Source organism: Solanum stenotomum, chromosome 5 (assembly GCF_019186545.1).
Source record: "Solanum stenotomum isolate F172 chromosome 5, ASM1918654v1, whole genome shotgun sequence".
In the NCBI taxonomy this organism is placed as follows: domain Eukaryota; kingdom Viridiplantae; phylum Streptophyta; class Magnoliopsida; order Solanales; family Solanaceae; genus Solanum; species Solanum stenotomum.
Window position 1 is genome coordinate 12,328,561 of NC_064286.1, and position 15,777 is coordinate 12,344,337.

General features: G+C 35.6%; 1 protein-coding gene across 2 annotated transcripts; it reads left to right on the forward strand.

Moving 5' to 3' along the window:
• Window positions 1–1,983: 1,983 nt before the first annotated feature.
• Window positions 1,984–14,445, forward strand: LOC125865965 (probable plastid-lipid-associated protein 11, chloroplastic). Of its 2 annotated transcripts, XM_049546240.1 has the most exons (4): window positions 1,984–2,499; window positions 10,886–10,951; window positions 11,224–11,366; window positions 14,212–14,445. In XM_049546240.1, the coding sequence occupies exons 1-3, from the start codon at window positions 2,045–2,047 to the stop codon at window positions 11,321–11,323; spliced, it is 621 nt and encodes a 206-aa protein (XP_049402197.1). In that variant the 5' UTR covers window positions 1,984–2,044; the 3' UTR covers window positions 11,324–11,366; window positions 14,212–14,445. The 2 variants fall into 2 exon arrangements, with proteins under 2 accessions (XP_049402197.1, XP_049402196.1); XM_049546239.1 differs by lacking the exon at window positions 14,212–14,445 and having other exon boundaries at window positions 1,985–2,499; window positions 11,224–11,578.
• The last annotated feature ends 1,332 nt before the right edge of the window (window positions 14,446–15,777 follow it).

Genomic DNA, 15,777 nt, shown 5'->3' on the forward strand with positions numbered 1-15,777 from the left:
TAGGGGAGATATCAACCCATTCAGAATATAATCCTTTGTAAGGTTCTGATAATATTTTTACCGAGGGACCATATAAAGTCCATCATTGACAAAATCAATTTGGAATAGGTTGGTTAAAAACATGCGAGCATAATTTTATAAACCAAGAATGCTTTTTATTAGCATTTTCATATAATAAAGCTTTATTAAAGCAATCCATGTAGTCCCAATAATTATATTTTACTGCCACTTTCTGCTCTGGATGAATATAATCCCTTTCTTTTAATGGGCTCATTCCCCATTCTTCTGGAGCCATTACTCTTTTTATTATGATTTTTGAAAAGTTATAAACTTTTTTAGTATTGGCCGGGTAGAAATGTTGGAATTTACCAGACCCTATTGCTGAGGCTATCATTTCATAATGTATCATGTACTTATAAGCAGGTGTGGTATAATAAACTGATTCAAGATATCTATGCATTATTTGCCATGGGTCATCTCTCCATCATAAATCACTTTGTTCAAGAAGAAGTATAACTTCTTTTTTATCATTTTGATCAAATATTTCTATGTTCTCTTTATCTGTGAGAACTGTGGAATATGACTGCATAAAATTCAAAAATTCCTTGTACATTGGATAGTCTGTATTAAGACCATTTGTAGAAGCAATATTTGTGTAATTCCAATTACCAGGTGACTTTCCAAACAGATCCTTCGTGAAATATATTCTTAGAAATTAATAATACAAATAATATAAAATAAAAATATATGTTCTTAGAATTTTTAGAATAATAAAAATAATAATAATATAAAAATAGAAATAAAAAGAAAAAAAAGTTAAAAATATAATTAAATCAAGTTACACCAAGGGTCTGTTTGGAAAGCCACTTGGTAATTGGAATTGGTGTAATTACTAGGGTAGTAATTACCAGCCTAGTAATTACACTGTCTAGTAATTACACTGACCTGTTTGGTTGCCACAGTGTAATTACACTGTAATTACACATGTCCTGTTTGGATGCCACAGTGTAATTACACATGTTCTGTTTGGATGCACAATTGCAATCATAAAATTATAATAAATTTTAAAAATAAAAATTAATTATTTAAAATTTATACTAGACAAATAAGAAACTTTATAAATGACATTAAATTAAATATTTAAGATATATATTCTTTTTTGAAAATATATTAATTAATAAACATATTTTCTGTGACTAATATTATGAAAAAATAATTATTTATATTTTTTCAAATTAATATATTTCAATTGAATTGATCGTAACAACTAAAAGTATGAAGTTTCTACGAACATCGTGAAATGCATGTTTGATAAAAAGAATAATATATAAATAAAATGTCATAAACTATTAAATATTTGACAAAAATATAATCTATCAAGTCTAATTAAAAATCACGTGCAATGTAAATTCAATATTACTAAAACAAATGAAACTGAAAATATAACATAGGTTATAAATTCAAAACAAAAAATTTAACATAATACTCTTATAACAAATTTCAACATAGCAATAAATATGATTTATTTTTATTTTTTCTTGATAAAGAAAACGTAAGTCTATAACCTTACTTAACAATAAATTTTATTTTAATTTAAAAATTAGAATACTAATAAAATTATGCTAATGAGAAAATAAGCATGGCATAAAGAAATAGATAATACAAGAAAATTACATAGAATCACGTAAAGTAAGGTTGAGAACAAGAAGAAAATGAAACATAATAATATAAAATAAAAAATAAACTTTTGCAAATTTTTAGAATAATAAAAATAAAAAAAGAACTTAAAATAATAGAAGTAAAAAAAATTAAAACAAAAAAATTAAAATAGAAATAAAAAAAAAAGTTATCAGGTGGTAATTACATGGTAATTACACCATATAATTATCAGCAATTCACAACCTCTGCCTGTTAATTGTAGAGTGTAATTACCCTGTCAATTACACCAATTAAATTCGTATATGATTATGAATTTCCCACGAATTACCAAAGATAAAAAAAACACAGGTTCACAAAGGCCACTTGTTTCTTCCAAAGAGCAAAAATGGCAACCTGCTTCTTCTCTTTTCCAAATTCCTTCCCTTCTAAACCCAAATCCCACAAAAGACCCATCCATTATTCTTCCCTCACATCTCAATCCCAAAAAACCCATCTTCTCAACCTGATTTCAGACCAAGAACGTGGTCTCAGGACTCAATCTGACCCCCAAAAGCTTTCACAAATAATCCAGGCTATTGATGATTTGGGTTCCATTGGACGTGACACTGTAACTACTGGACGTTCCCTTTCGGCCACTTGGCGTTTGCTTTGGACTACCGAGAAAGAGCAGCTTTATATTATTAAGAATGCCCCCTTTTTTGGTACTAAAGCTGGTGATGTTCTTCAGGTTATTGATGTTGTGAATAAAACTCTTAACAATGTGATTACTTTCCCACCTGATGGGGTTTTCTTTGTTCGGTCTACTATTGAAGTTGCATCTTCTCAGCGTGTGAATTTCAGGTCACTATCATTTTCTCTTTGATATATTTGTTGGAAAAATAATAGGGATTTGATTGTATGCATATTTTATACTTAGGATTCTTTGTAAAGAAGGAAACTCTTAGGTGCAAAATTATAGAAAACATACATGTTAACTTAGTGGTATACCGTTCTTTGTATTGAAGAGAACGCTACCCATCTTATATTCTTTGATTACTTGTTATTGGCTTCCCATCTTGTATTGTCCATGGTCTAGATGTACAGTTATGGGATTGTGGGTAGTGTTGAATCATACATTAGTGGGGGGAGTGTGGACTCATACATCAGGGGGGATGGGAGTTATGTGACTCTTTATAAGGACGATTCTCACCTTATGAGCCAGTTTTTGAAGTTGAGCTTGGCCCAATCTCAAGTTCTTATTGACGGATGGTAATGCCAAGAGGAACATTTAATCAACAAACAAGACATTGTTGGAAAGAAAAATGAGTAAAGTGGAAAGTGAACAGAAAAATAGAGCAAAAGAGAAGTAAAAGTTACTGCAGTCTTCTTTTTCTTATTAATGATGGAAGCAACAAAGACCTGCCTCATTAAATAGGCTTCCTGTAAAACTGAAAATACTAAAATCTAGGTTCACTAACCGACTAATTACTACTCCCTCCGTCCACAATTGTTTGGCATGTATACTAAAAATAGATGTCCAAGATTAATTGTCAATTTAAACAATCAAGAAATAATTAGTCACTTTTTTCCAATTCTGCCCTTAATGATTGTGTAGTTCAATTGAAAAGTTATGTAGACTTTTGGTATTCTTGATATAGTAGAGTTATATTAGTCAAATTACACCTTGTATTAAATTTTTCTTAAGGAATGTGCATGACCTTACCCTAACAAATAATTGTGGACGGAGGGAGTAATTAGCTACTAATATATCTAAACTTGCTAAGATAAAGGAAACTAACAAACAAACTCCTGAAGACTTGGTCAAGTAGCTTTTGAATCACTTCTCAACAGACATTAGAGTTGATTATAAAAGAAGATGTGAGAAATATATGGGGAAGATATTATTGAATTGTGTATCTAAATTGTTACATTGAGACCCTATTTATAGACAATACATTGAAATCCCTTTCTAACTAGGATTCCTATTCCTATTCTTCTTCCTATTCTAAGTAGGAGTATATGTACATACTCCTATTCTAACACTCCCCCTCAAGCTGGTGCATACAAATCATATGTACCTAGCTTGTTACAGATGTAATTAATACGAGGACTTGTGAGGGACTTGGTGAAGATATCTGCAAGCTGATCATTTGACTTCACAAATTTCGTAACAATATCTCCTGAGAGTATCTTTTCTCTGACAAAGTGACAGTCAATCTCAATGTGCTTAGTCCTTTCATGAAACACTGGATTTGATGCAATATGAAGAGCTGCTTGATTGTCACACACAAGTTCCATCTGATCAATTTCGCCAAATTTTAGTTCTCCCAGCAACTGTTTGATCCAGACTAGCTCACAAGTTGCTGCCGCCATTGCTCGATGTTCTGATTCTGCACTAGATCGAGCAACCACACTTTGTTTCTTACTCTTCCACGACACCAAATTACCTCCTACTAAAACACAATATCCGGATGTCGAACGTCTATCAGAGGGTGATCCTGCCCAATCAGCGTCTGTATATCCAGTGATATGCTCATGGCCTTGATCCTCATAGAGTAGTCCTTTACCAGGAGCTGACTTTATATATCGCAAGATACGAACAACTGCTTCCCAATGACTATTACAAGGGGAAGTCATAAACTGACTTACAACACTCACAGGAAAAGAGATGTTAGGTCTAGTTACTGTGAGATAATTCAATTTTCCAACGAGCCGTCTATACCTTTCAGGATTACTAAGTGGCTCCCCCTGTCTTGGAAGAAGTTTAACATTCGGATCCATAGGAGTGTCAATAGGTCTACATCCCATCATTCCCGTCTCCTCAAGAATGTCTAAGGCATACTTGCGTTGAGAAATAACAATACCTGATCTAGACTGAGCAACCTCAATACCTAGAAAATACTTCAATCTGCCAAGGTCTTTAGTCTGAAAGTGCTTAAAGAGATGTTGCTTCAATTTGGTGATACCATCTTGATCATTACCAGTGATAACAATATCATCAACGTACACAACCAAATAGATACACTGATTTGGTGCTGAATGCCGATAAAACACGAGTGATCAGCTCCACTATGAGTCATGCCAAATTGTTGAATAACTGTGCTGAACTTCCCAAACCAAGCTCTAGGAGACTGCTTCAGACCATAAAGTGACCTACGCAATCGACATACAAGGCTACTAGACTCCCCCTGAGCAACAAAACCAGGTGGTTGCTCTATATAGACTTCCTCCTCAAGATCACCATGCAAAAAAGCATTCTTAATGTCCAACTGATGAAGAGGCCAATGACGAACGGCAGCCATAGATAGAAAAAGACGGACAGATGCTATTTTAGCCACAGGGGCGAAAGTGTCGCTATAATCTAGCCTAAATATCTGAGTATACCCTTTGGCAACAATGCAAGCCTTAAGCCGATCAACCTGACCGTCTGGACCAATTTTGACTACATAAACCCAAATTTACCTGCAGGAAGAGAGACAAGCTCCCAAGTACCACTCTTATGCAAAGCAGATATCTCATCAACCATAGCCTGCCTCCATCCAGAATGAGAAAGTGCTTCACCTGTAGTCTTAGGAATGGAAATAGAAGACAAAGATGATACAAAGGCATAATGGGGTGATGATAGACAATGATAACTCAAGAAGGTATAATGAGGGTTAGTATTTCAAGTGGATCGTATACCTTTTTGAAGTGCAAGTGGTTGGCTAGGAGGAGGCAAGTCCGCAGTACGAGCAGGGTCTGGCGCAAGACATGAATCATCTGGTACTAGTGCTGGACGCGGACGGGGATGATAAGTTAGGAGTGGTGGCACTACATCTGGAGATGTAGAAGTAATCGTAGATTCCTCAAAAGTTGGTACAGGTAAAACCTGAGGTATGGGTAAGACCATAGAAACATCAGGATGATCAGAAGACGTATAGTAAGGCTGAGACTCAAAGAATGTAACATCAGCGGACATAAGGTAACGATGAAGATCATGTGAATAACAACGATACCCTTTTTGAACTCTAGAGTAACCAAGAAAGACACATTTGAGGGCACGAGGGGCTAAGTTATGAACAAAACATGTGCTCCCAAAGACACGAGGGGGATAGGATAGAGATGTGACTCAAGAAACAGTATGGAATGTGGAACCTGATTCTGAAGAGAAGATGAGGGCATTCTATTTATTAAATAACAAGACGTAAGAACTGCATCTCCCTAAAAACGCAGCGGAACATGGGATTCAAGGAAAAGAGTACGAGCAGTCTCAATAAGATGCCTATTTTTCCTTTCTGCTACACCGTTTTGTTGAGGGGTGTATGGACAAGTAGTCTGGTGAATAATGCCTTGGTGAGTCATAAACTCCTGAAGTAGGGAGGATAAGTATTCTAAGGCATTATCACTACGAAAAGTACGAATAGAAACACCAAATTGATTTTTTATTTAAGCAAAAAAACTTTTAAATATAAAAAGTAACTCAGAACGATCTTTCATTAAGAAAACCCAAGTACATCTTGAATAGTCATTAATGAAACTAACAAAATAACGAAATCCTAAGGTGGAATTGACTCTACTAGGACCCCAAATATCAGAATGAACTAATGAAAAAATAGACTCTGAACGACCCTCAGTACTACGTGAAAATGTAGCACGAGTGTGTTTCCCAAGTTGACACGACTCACAATCTAATTTGGATAAACTAGACAAATTAGACACCATCTTTTGCAGTTTGGATAGACTCGGATGTCCCAAACGTTTGTGAATTAGATCTGGGGAATCTGTAACGGAGCATGCTTTCAAGGAATTTGGAGAGGCAAGGTAGTAAAGGCCTTGTGATTCATGTCCTGTTCCAATCGTCTGTCCCGTACTGCGGTCCTGCATGAGAAAAAAGTCATCAAAAAAGGTTATGCTACAATGTAGAGCCTTCGTCAAACGACTAACAGATGCTAGATTAAAAGGAGAACCAGAGACATAAAGAACAGAGTCTAGGGTGACAGAAGATAAGGGTTTGGCATTTCCAACCCCTTTTGGTTTTGTTTGGATCCCATTAGCTAAAGTAATAGCAGGAAGAGATTGTGAATAAACAATATTGGACAAAAGTGATTTATTATCAGAGATATGATCAGAAGCCCCTGAGTCCATGACCTATGATCCAAGAGTACTAGACTGTGACACACAAGCAAAAGAATTACCCGCAACAGAAACATCAGGTTGTGCAACCGAAACTACTTGTGGAGACGTTTGTTTATTTGCACGATACTGAAGGAACTCATCATATTCTGTTTGATCAATATGAGCATTATTGGATGGTTGATTAGGTTGAGCACCATATGCTACTGGTGGAGATGTCTGTTTACTTGCGCGATTTCGAAGGAACTCATTATATTCCTTAAGAACAATAGGATCATAACTGGGTGGTGGGCCATGCAAAATATAACATATATCACGAGTGTGTCCAGGTTTATGACAATGACTACACTTGGTATGTACGCTTTTCTGTGGTTTGAGATACAAGAATAGAGGAGTCATCCACTTTGTGACTGGAAGGTGCAGCAAGACGAAGCAGACGAGAGAATAATTCATCAATTGAGGGAACTGTAGGACTGGCTCGAATCTGGTCACGCACAGAGTTATGGTCAGTAGAAAGTCCAGCAAGTGTAAGAACTAGAAACAATGTATGCCTTTGCTCTTGTTGCTTTTCCACGTTTGTAGTGATAGGCATCAATGTTTCAAATTCCTCCATGACTGCCTGTACTTGTCCCAAGTAAGTAGACATATCGGATTCTTATTTCTTTAAGTTGGTCATCTGAGATATCACATCATAGAATTGAGATATGTCATTAGTGTATAAAGCACGTGCTTTTTCCCAAACTAAATAACATGTCTGGGATGGGCGAAACAAGGGCATCAACTTAGAATCAATAGAGCGCCAAAGGAGACTACATAATTGGGCATCCACTTTCTCCCATTGTGCTTTGGCTTTTGCACCTTTGTCACTAGACTTTGTCTTTTCATCTTCAACGCAAGCATTGTTTGTTAAGTGATCGTGAATACCTTGACCTTTGCACCACAACGCAACTGAAGAAGCTCAATCTAAATAGTTTGAACTTCCCATTAATGGTTCTGAAGTGATTGTAAGGCTTGAAATTCCAATCCCCATATTTTTGGAGCCAAAAACATCACGTTCGAAAGACATTTTTTCGAAATTTGACTTGAAAAGAGCTGGAAACTGCCGGAATCTACCCACACTGCCTGAAAAATCTGATTTCACCGGGAACTCGCCGGAAACTGCCTGAAAATCACCGGAACCCTAATTTCGGTGATCGGATCTAGAGAAAACTGAATGGAATCTAGTCGGAAATACTGGGCGACCTCAACAGAAAACAGCTCAAAAAAAGATGACCGGAGCAGCAGTCACGCGCCAGCGCGTGAACAGATCTCGCCTGAAAGCTTCCACCTCCGACTGGCGCGTGGGGGCGCGTGGATTTTTTTTTTTTTTCGGTGGATCTGATTGGGGTTCGGTCGCCTGAGCTTCCCGAGCCTCGTGATGGTGTTGTCTTTCGCACAACACCTTCAGAACGAAAGATGACACAAATCAGTCCCAACCGTCGTCGCCGGAATTTGACACGATGACTTAAAATTTCTCACCAATGCTCTGATACCATGTGAGAAATATATGGGGAAGATATTATTGAATTGTGTATCTAAATTGTTACATTGAGACCCTATTTATAGACAATACATTGAAATCCTTTTCTAACTAGGATTCCTATTCCTATTCTTCTTCCTATTCTAAGTAGGAGTATATGTACATATTTCTATTCTAACAGAAGAGATAAATGGTTTGGATGCAAAAAACCGGTTATGTCAATCTTCTAATGTGCGCTCAAATAGATTTCAATTAAGAGTGAGTAAAGAAAAGGGACTCTTAAATAAAAAGCCAAGATGAAGAATTCTGATGTAGAATTTCTGTAAAGTGGGATGGGTATTTATTGAGATTCAACAAGTAACTAACATACACCTTCTCAAGAATAAATGTAACCTTTAAGATAAGATGGCAATTGTTCACAAAGTAGGTGTATCCTATAAAGAATGGGCAACACTTTTTCACAAAATATTGTGTCTTGTCCCGAAAGGTATATTTTAATTTTGAATCACTTCTAAATAGATACTAACAATGTTACTGCCTGGATAATTCTGGAAACAGTTTCGTAAAAATACTTTGGAAAAAAACAAGTTTGTAAAGAAGTATTGGTTTGGAGCAGGGTTAGCATCCAAAGAGTAGCGGCTGCGGGTTTCCCTTGTCATAAAAAAAAAAAAGAAAAAAAGATAGTAGTTACTGTTTTTTGAATGTTATGTGACTGGAAGAAAGGTTTTTATTGTATTTCACCCTAACATCTTTCGTAAACAGTTTTTGAAAAGAAAACTTTTTGTAAACATTTTCTGGAGAAACTTAAACAAGAAGTTTCTGGACAAAATTTTGCACGATGTCAATAACTTTTCCATGGTCAAACAGCACAGTATCCATTTATCACATTGAAGTTTGTAGACCAGTAGATAGAGAAAAGAAAAAAAGGTAAGAATCCATTAGTCCACATTGTTGTTGCTGCTTTCTTAGTGAATGAGTGTATAGATCAGCAATTTAAAAAAAAAGCTTAACGCAAGTTAGATTTGGAAAAGGCTTATGATCGTGTGAACTGGTCATTCCTTACGCAAATTACATATGATTGTTTCCATACTGTTTATTTGGGTCATCCACTTGGTGCCAAGCACAATGATGTGGGAGTGTTCAAGGGGTGATTAGCAAGTGTGTGAAGACAATGGCTCCTTGGAAAGAAACAAATTTCATCTTTTGGAGGTAGACTTACTTTGATGAATGGTGTGTTTAGATGGTGTACCAATTTATTTAATGTCGCTTCTGTCTATCCCAACAAAAGTTGAGAAGAAAGTGAATTCCCTGAGAAGTGAATTCCTATGGGAAGGCAAATTTAAATACAAATTTCATTTAGTTAAATGTCAGTCGGTGATGAGAGACAAAAACGATGGTGGTTTGGGGGTCAAGAATCTCGCAGACTACTAATATGTGGGATGATTTCCAACAAAAATTATTTATAAGATTGGTAATGGGTTAAAAATAAGATTCTCGTTGGACAAATGGATGGAACCTGAGAGATTGAAAGTTATTTTCCCCACACTGTATAGTCTAGTTTAAACAAATATTGCTTCATAGCTGATTGGAGAGGATAAAAAGTTAATACCAAAGAACAAAAAGTGTCCTCTGTCGAATTTGTCACTGCTAGTCATTGGTTTCCTCTTTTCTGGCAGTGGAGATGCAGACAGAGGACCTTAGGGTCCCCCCCAACCCAAACCCGACAACTCCTCTTTCCCCCAAATCCCACATACTTTTTCCCTATCTCAATTTCCCCCTCTTTCTCAAGCTCCCCAAGCTAACTAACAAGACCAACCCCTTCTAATATCGAACTAAAACTCTTTATTACCATTCACTGGATCGACTTTGAGTGATCCCCAAAAGGTTAATAACTCTCCTCAAGAACAAATCGCCCAAATGGAAGTGTGTGGTAACCCAAATCTGGAAACCCTTGCCAATTGAATGAAACTCATCAATTTGGGAAGAAAAAGATGCAACTTTTATGGTTAGAAACAAAAGATGCTTTGAAGGAAAAAAAAAGCAGCGACTCTCTTATGTGAAAGACAGATGTTTACAGGGACTTTTGTCTTGGTGTAAGGATAGGGAAATGGAAAATGTAAACCAGCTTTTTGATTTTTTTAGACTATGAATTTGATGTAGTTGTTGAAAAAGTATAACTTTCACCTTTTTCGTACTCTTGCTATGCTCAATATTAAAACTTTACTTTAGTTAATTAAATATTAAGCCAAATTACAGTAATTTAACTTGGATTGTTGCATTTCATGATAACGATCTTTTCTGGACGTGGATAAAGAAGTTGGTCGATCTTATAGTGGGGTGAGACGTGCCAAATAGAGATGATGAATATTGAAGATTCATTTGGGGTTGAGGCATTGTTGTTTGTTGTTGTATGCTAATAAACTTTTCTGGAACAGACTCTACAAGTTAGGTGAGTCACCTAAAAATTGGTAAATTTACTTCTAGTTGGGGGTGAGAAATTTCTTGAAACATTAGAGAATACTGATAATAGGACAGAGATAGCATTTGCTTGTCTTGCAACAGTTGTTATACTTTGTTCTTTATCATGGTCTATTGACAATTGCTTCTATGTCGTAGATTCACAAGTGCAGTTCTGCGTGGAAAAAATTGGGAATTTCCTCTACCTCCATTTGGACAAGGGTGGTAAGTGTTTGTATTCTTTAATTGTCTCGATTAACAGCATTTATAATCCACCAAGTGATATATGGTATATTAGGAGTTCTCCATATAGTTGATTGCAAGGTATAGTGCTTAGGAAGTTGAAGTGCCTTTCAAAGTACTTTATCTCAACCATTTGCTTCGTCCTTATTTTCTCTTTCTTTCCCACTTATCCTCAATTTTCTTGCTCGAGTCAGGAAGTGTCTTCAGATTACTATTTGCTTGGGTCAATGATGATTTGAATAACCTTTGTATAGGTTTGAGACTGTGTACCTTGATGATGATATTCGAGTAGTCAAAGATATCAGGCAAGACTACCTGATTGTTGAACGTGCTCCTTATACTTGGAAAGAATGATTGTCGGATTTGTCTTCTGCTATCTCTGTACATAAATTTTACTGTAAGTTTCTTTCTTTGAACTCTCATCTTCATGCTGATAAAACTGGAGAGATTATGTTTCCTATAATTTTTATCCTTGTTCTGAATGTATAGGTGTTGTACCATCCTCTTTGTAACCATGATTTTTGTAATGTTAAGCGGAGACATTTAATTTATTGTCATAAGACTGAGTCACTAATGAGACAGAATTTGTACCTTCATTTATGTGAAATATGTAAATAAATTTATTCAGTATTACCTCTATGTTGACAATGTATGACTTATCTTTTTAACTGATTTAATTGTGTATCCTTCTTAGTTTTGCACGATCAGTTTATCTCCAGTACACATATGTCTCTGGGTTTCCTAAAGTTGCTAAATCAACTAAGTAGCTAGTCTGGTAAAAAAAGGGTATTCTTCTTCGAAATGTTTTTGTAAATATGTAATACATAAAGACGACCCAACCAGTTTTGTAAGTCCATGTAGGAATACGTGTGAGAGTTAGAGGACCTTTGCAACCTCAAGAGGATTCCTTTAATTTCATTTTGAGAAATATTTTCATTTGCACTACAGCAGTAACTAAGTTACCAACCTCAAGAGGAGGATTCCATTTTGTTTTGAGAAATAATTTTGTATGTGCTAAAGAAGAAACATACTTGGTACATTCCTTTTGATTTTAAGAAATTGTTTCACTCGTGCTAAAGCAGTAGCATACTTAGTTTGTTTCCCTTTTCATTTTTAGAAATGGTTTCATTCACATTAAAACAGAAACATGCTTGATCTGTATGGGCATGCTGGGCAGGTTGCAACAAGTCGCTAGTCAAAGTTTTGACCAATCACAATTCATTACTATCTTGCCTGTTTTTTTATTGATGACTGGCTAGAAAACACCTAATTTTCCCTACATTTATAAAGGGCTAATCTCGTACTTAGTTTCACCTACCAAACATGCGAGAACTGTAACATGGTCTTGCTTTTAGTACCCCATTGACTTTTTCCAAGTTGATAATAGTTTTCTTTTCCAAATTGCCATGCAAACTCCCTTGGTTTTTTTTGGTTGTGGTCATGTAGTTGTTTTTCCATTTACTTCTCTAAACGTAGACAATTACGGAAGATTATTATATTACATTTATTCATCTGAACATGGAAACACCTTTACATACATCAAGAATTTACTTGAGTTTTGTTATACAATCCTTTTAAGGAATAGGAATAAAAGAACATAGCTATATTGTTGACATTGAAATGTGAAGATGGCCATATACAATAAGATCTTCATTTGTGCACTTTGTATTCTCACTGTGATTGTAGCACTGTGTTAAGTTGATTAGTGCAAGAGCTTTTCCACCGTATGGCCTAGTTCAATTGAATCTCTTCTTACAATCATGACTATTATTTATTATTTTATTTTATAGTGTAAAATCTAGACTTGAAGGTAAAGCAATTTGTTTTGATTGTATTCTTATGAATTGTGATTGAGAAGTCATTTAAGTTGTGCCAAAGTTTGAATATTTTGGTTCCTATAGTTTTTAGCATTATTTGTCCCTTGGTTATCCAAATATAGCAAACCTGTATTCTCACATTTCCCATTAAATGTAATGGAGAACGAGGCATTTCAAACAAAACTATCCACTTTACTAGTCCCATAGTTATCTCTCCGTTTCATCTAGTTGACATTTATTTGAGATTTCAAACGAAGTATAAAAAAGTGTACTTAAGTTGATGAATGGGAAGTTTTTGTTTGCGTTGGTAGTCAAGGATATTCTAGTCAAAATTAAAGGAAAAACAACTAAATCTAGAACAAAGTGGTGTAGGTTGAGGTGGGTGATGAATAATGCAAGTTTTGAAGGTGGAGGAAGCTGGTTATATGTTGAACAAATAAGCATCTCTAGGCTAGACGGGAAACGGGATAGATGACTTCAGCAAAGGGTTTTTGTGGACCTAGGAGCAGGTGTATGGCCAATGGGCTAAGTTGCTCGGACTCGGGTGCGGGTATCCGAGACGGATGCGAATTTGAGGGTCGGATTCGGCAAAATTTAAATTTTAAGATTCGGGGATGCGAATCCGAGTATGGAAACGGGTGCGGGAATTCGGCTAAAAATATTCACTATTATAAATAATAATAATAATAATAATAATAATAATAATAATAATAATAATAATAATTACAATGACAACGGATCGCACAGTCAAACTATTAGGAACCTTTACGAACATAGTTAATCCTGGCTACAGTGTATGAACTGCCCCTACTATTCGGGTCCACCCTCCACATGGGTAATCCAACGGGTAATCCAACGGGTAATCCAACAGATTCCTTCGACGGCCTTTCATAAACTAGCTTGGGTTAAACTATGTCTGACCTTAATCTAGCTATTTAATCTGTCAACATAATAAACACAACGCCACCTTATAGTGACTTAGTTGCTACAGCTCAACACAAACAGTTTAGCCCATCATTGGGCTCAGCACATAAAGAAATGCAAAGTAGTAAAAAGAATAGTACCGTACGGAGGACTCCCAAAATATCAACCAAATTGCAAACATTTATTCAAACTTTTAAAAGAAACTCAAAAAATGTTATAAAGAGAGAGAGAGAGGGGGGGGGGGGTTCTGAAACCTGCCTCATTACTACAACTTAAATCCTCTTATATAGAGATAGAAAACTTAAAAACGAATAAAAAGATGGCCCACACTTTTTTTAATGGCCAATAAGAAAACGATCAGAGACCGACTTTGGCCAGCTCCACCTACCTTAATAAAAGTTTTGGCATATTACATATGGCCGACAAACTTTTTTCTAGTTTTATTAAAGTCTTCATTATTTTTTCTAAGAGGCCCTTATTCTTTGGCTTTTCCTTTGACAGTTGTAGATGTGCTGGAAGATTCTTCCAATTGTTGTTGAATTTTGCTGAAGAGAGCGTCTAAATCTACGTCTTCATTGCTATCAACGTTTTAGCCTTCTCCCGCTAGACATGTGGCATCATCCTCATCGTTGGTATGACTTGCTGAAGCCATGGAGATATCATCCTTAATATCAATATCCAGATTTTTCATTAAATCCTTTTTAACTTCTTCCATGTATAAGGCTATAGCCTCTGATCTAGAAACAATTCCCCTTTTCATGTGGAGTTTTCGTGAGATCTATCTTATCATTTATTAGATCCAGGATTTCTTGACCATGGACTTTGCCATCAAGGTCTTTGTTGATTAATTTACTCCAAAACTTTGTATAAAAAGTTCGTAGTAAACAAGGGAATCCTTCAGAAGTGCTATTAACTTCAACATTTCACTTCATAATCCATGGAACGGAGAATTCTATAAAAAAAAATACATTACCGCCATTCCTTCGAAGAAGATATTATCTTGCGCCATACTCATGAGTTTGGGAGATATATCTACCCATTCTGCGTATAAGCTTTTGTATTGATCCGGTAAATTTTTTATTGAAGGACCGTATAAAGTATACCATTTACAAAACCAATTTGGGATTGGTTGAGTAAAGACATTAGAACAAATCTTTATAAACCAAGAATGTTTTTTATTGGCATTTTCATATAATAACGCTTTATTAAAGCTGTCCACGTAATCCCAGTAATTATATTTAACTGCGACTTTCTGCTCCGGATGGATATAATCCCTTTCCTTTGATGGGCTCATTCCCCATTCTTCAGGAGTAATAATCTTTTTTATAATGATTTTGGAAAAGTTATAAACTTTTCTGGTAGTAGTAGGGTAAAAATGCTGAAATTCTGCTGACCCTGTTGATGAGAGTATAATCTCATAATGCATTTTGTATATATACACAGTCGTAGTATAACAGACTGAGTCTAAATACCTGGCCATTAGCTGCCATGGATCATGCTTCCATCGTAAATCATTATATTCTAAAAGAAGTATAACTTCCTTTTTATCATTTTGGTCAAATACTTCTATCGTCTCTTCCTCTATTAAGGCTGAGGAATAGGTCGGAGGATTATTTTCGGATCCTTTTTTGGATTTCATAAAATCCATAAATTCCTTGTACATTGGGTGGTCTGTATTAATACCACTGCTGCTTGATGAAGCAATATTTGCTGATATTAATTGCTTATTCCCCATTTGGGCAAGGATATGACCTCCCCTTCCAGCTGTTCCAGCTATGCCGCCTCCTCTTCCCCTTCTTAGAGGGGGGCATGAGGGTCTCATCCTGGAAAAGGCAGATTTATAATTAGTTTAGATATTCTCTAGTAAGAAAGTTTGGAAGACTATTATCTTCACCTTTTTTATATTATATTTCAAATTCAAAGGGGGATAGTAAAGCTTGCCATCTTGCAAACATTTGTTTAGAAACATCATGTTTACAATCTTTGTTAAACATAAACTTAGCTGCTTGGCAATTAGTTTTTATTAAAAAACTTTTGATTATAAAGATCACCTTGAAATTTAAGAAC

Excerpts from the sequence above, each read along its gene's own strand:
- LOC125865965 (XM_049546240.1), top strand. The coding sequence starts at position 2,045 with ATGGCAACCTGCTTCTTCTCTTTTCCAAATTCCTTCCCTTCTAAACCC. Across the intron at positions 2,500-10,885 it reads TCTCAGCGTGTGAATTTCAG|ATTCACAAGTGCAGTTCTGC; the intron begins GTCACTATCATT and ends TCTATGTCGTAG. Across the intron at positions 10,952-11,223 it reads CCTCCATTTGGACAAGGGTG|GTTTGAGACTGTGTACCTTG; the intron begins GTAAGTGTTTGT and ends ACCTTTGTATAG.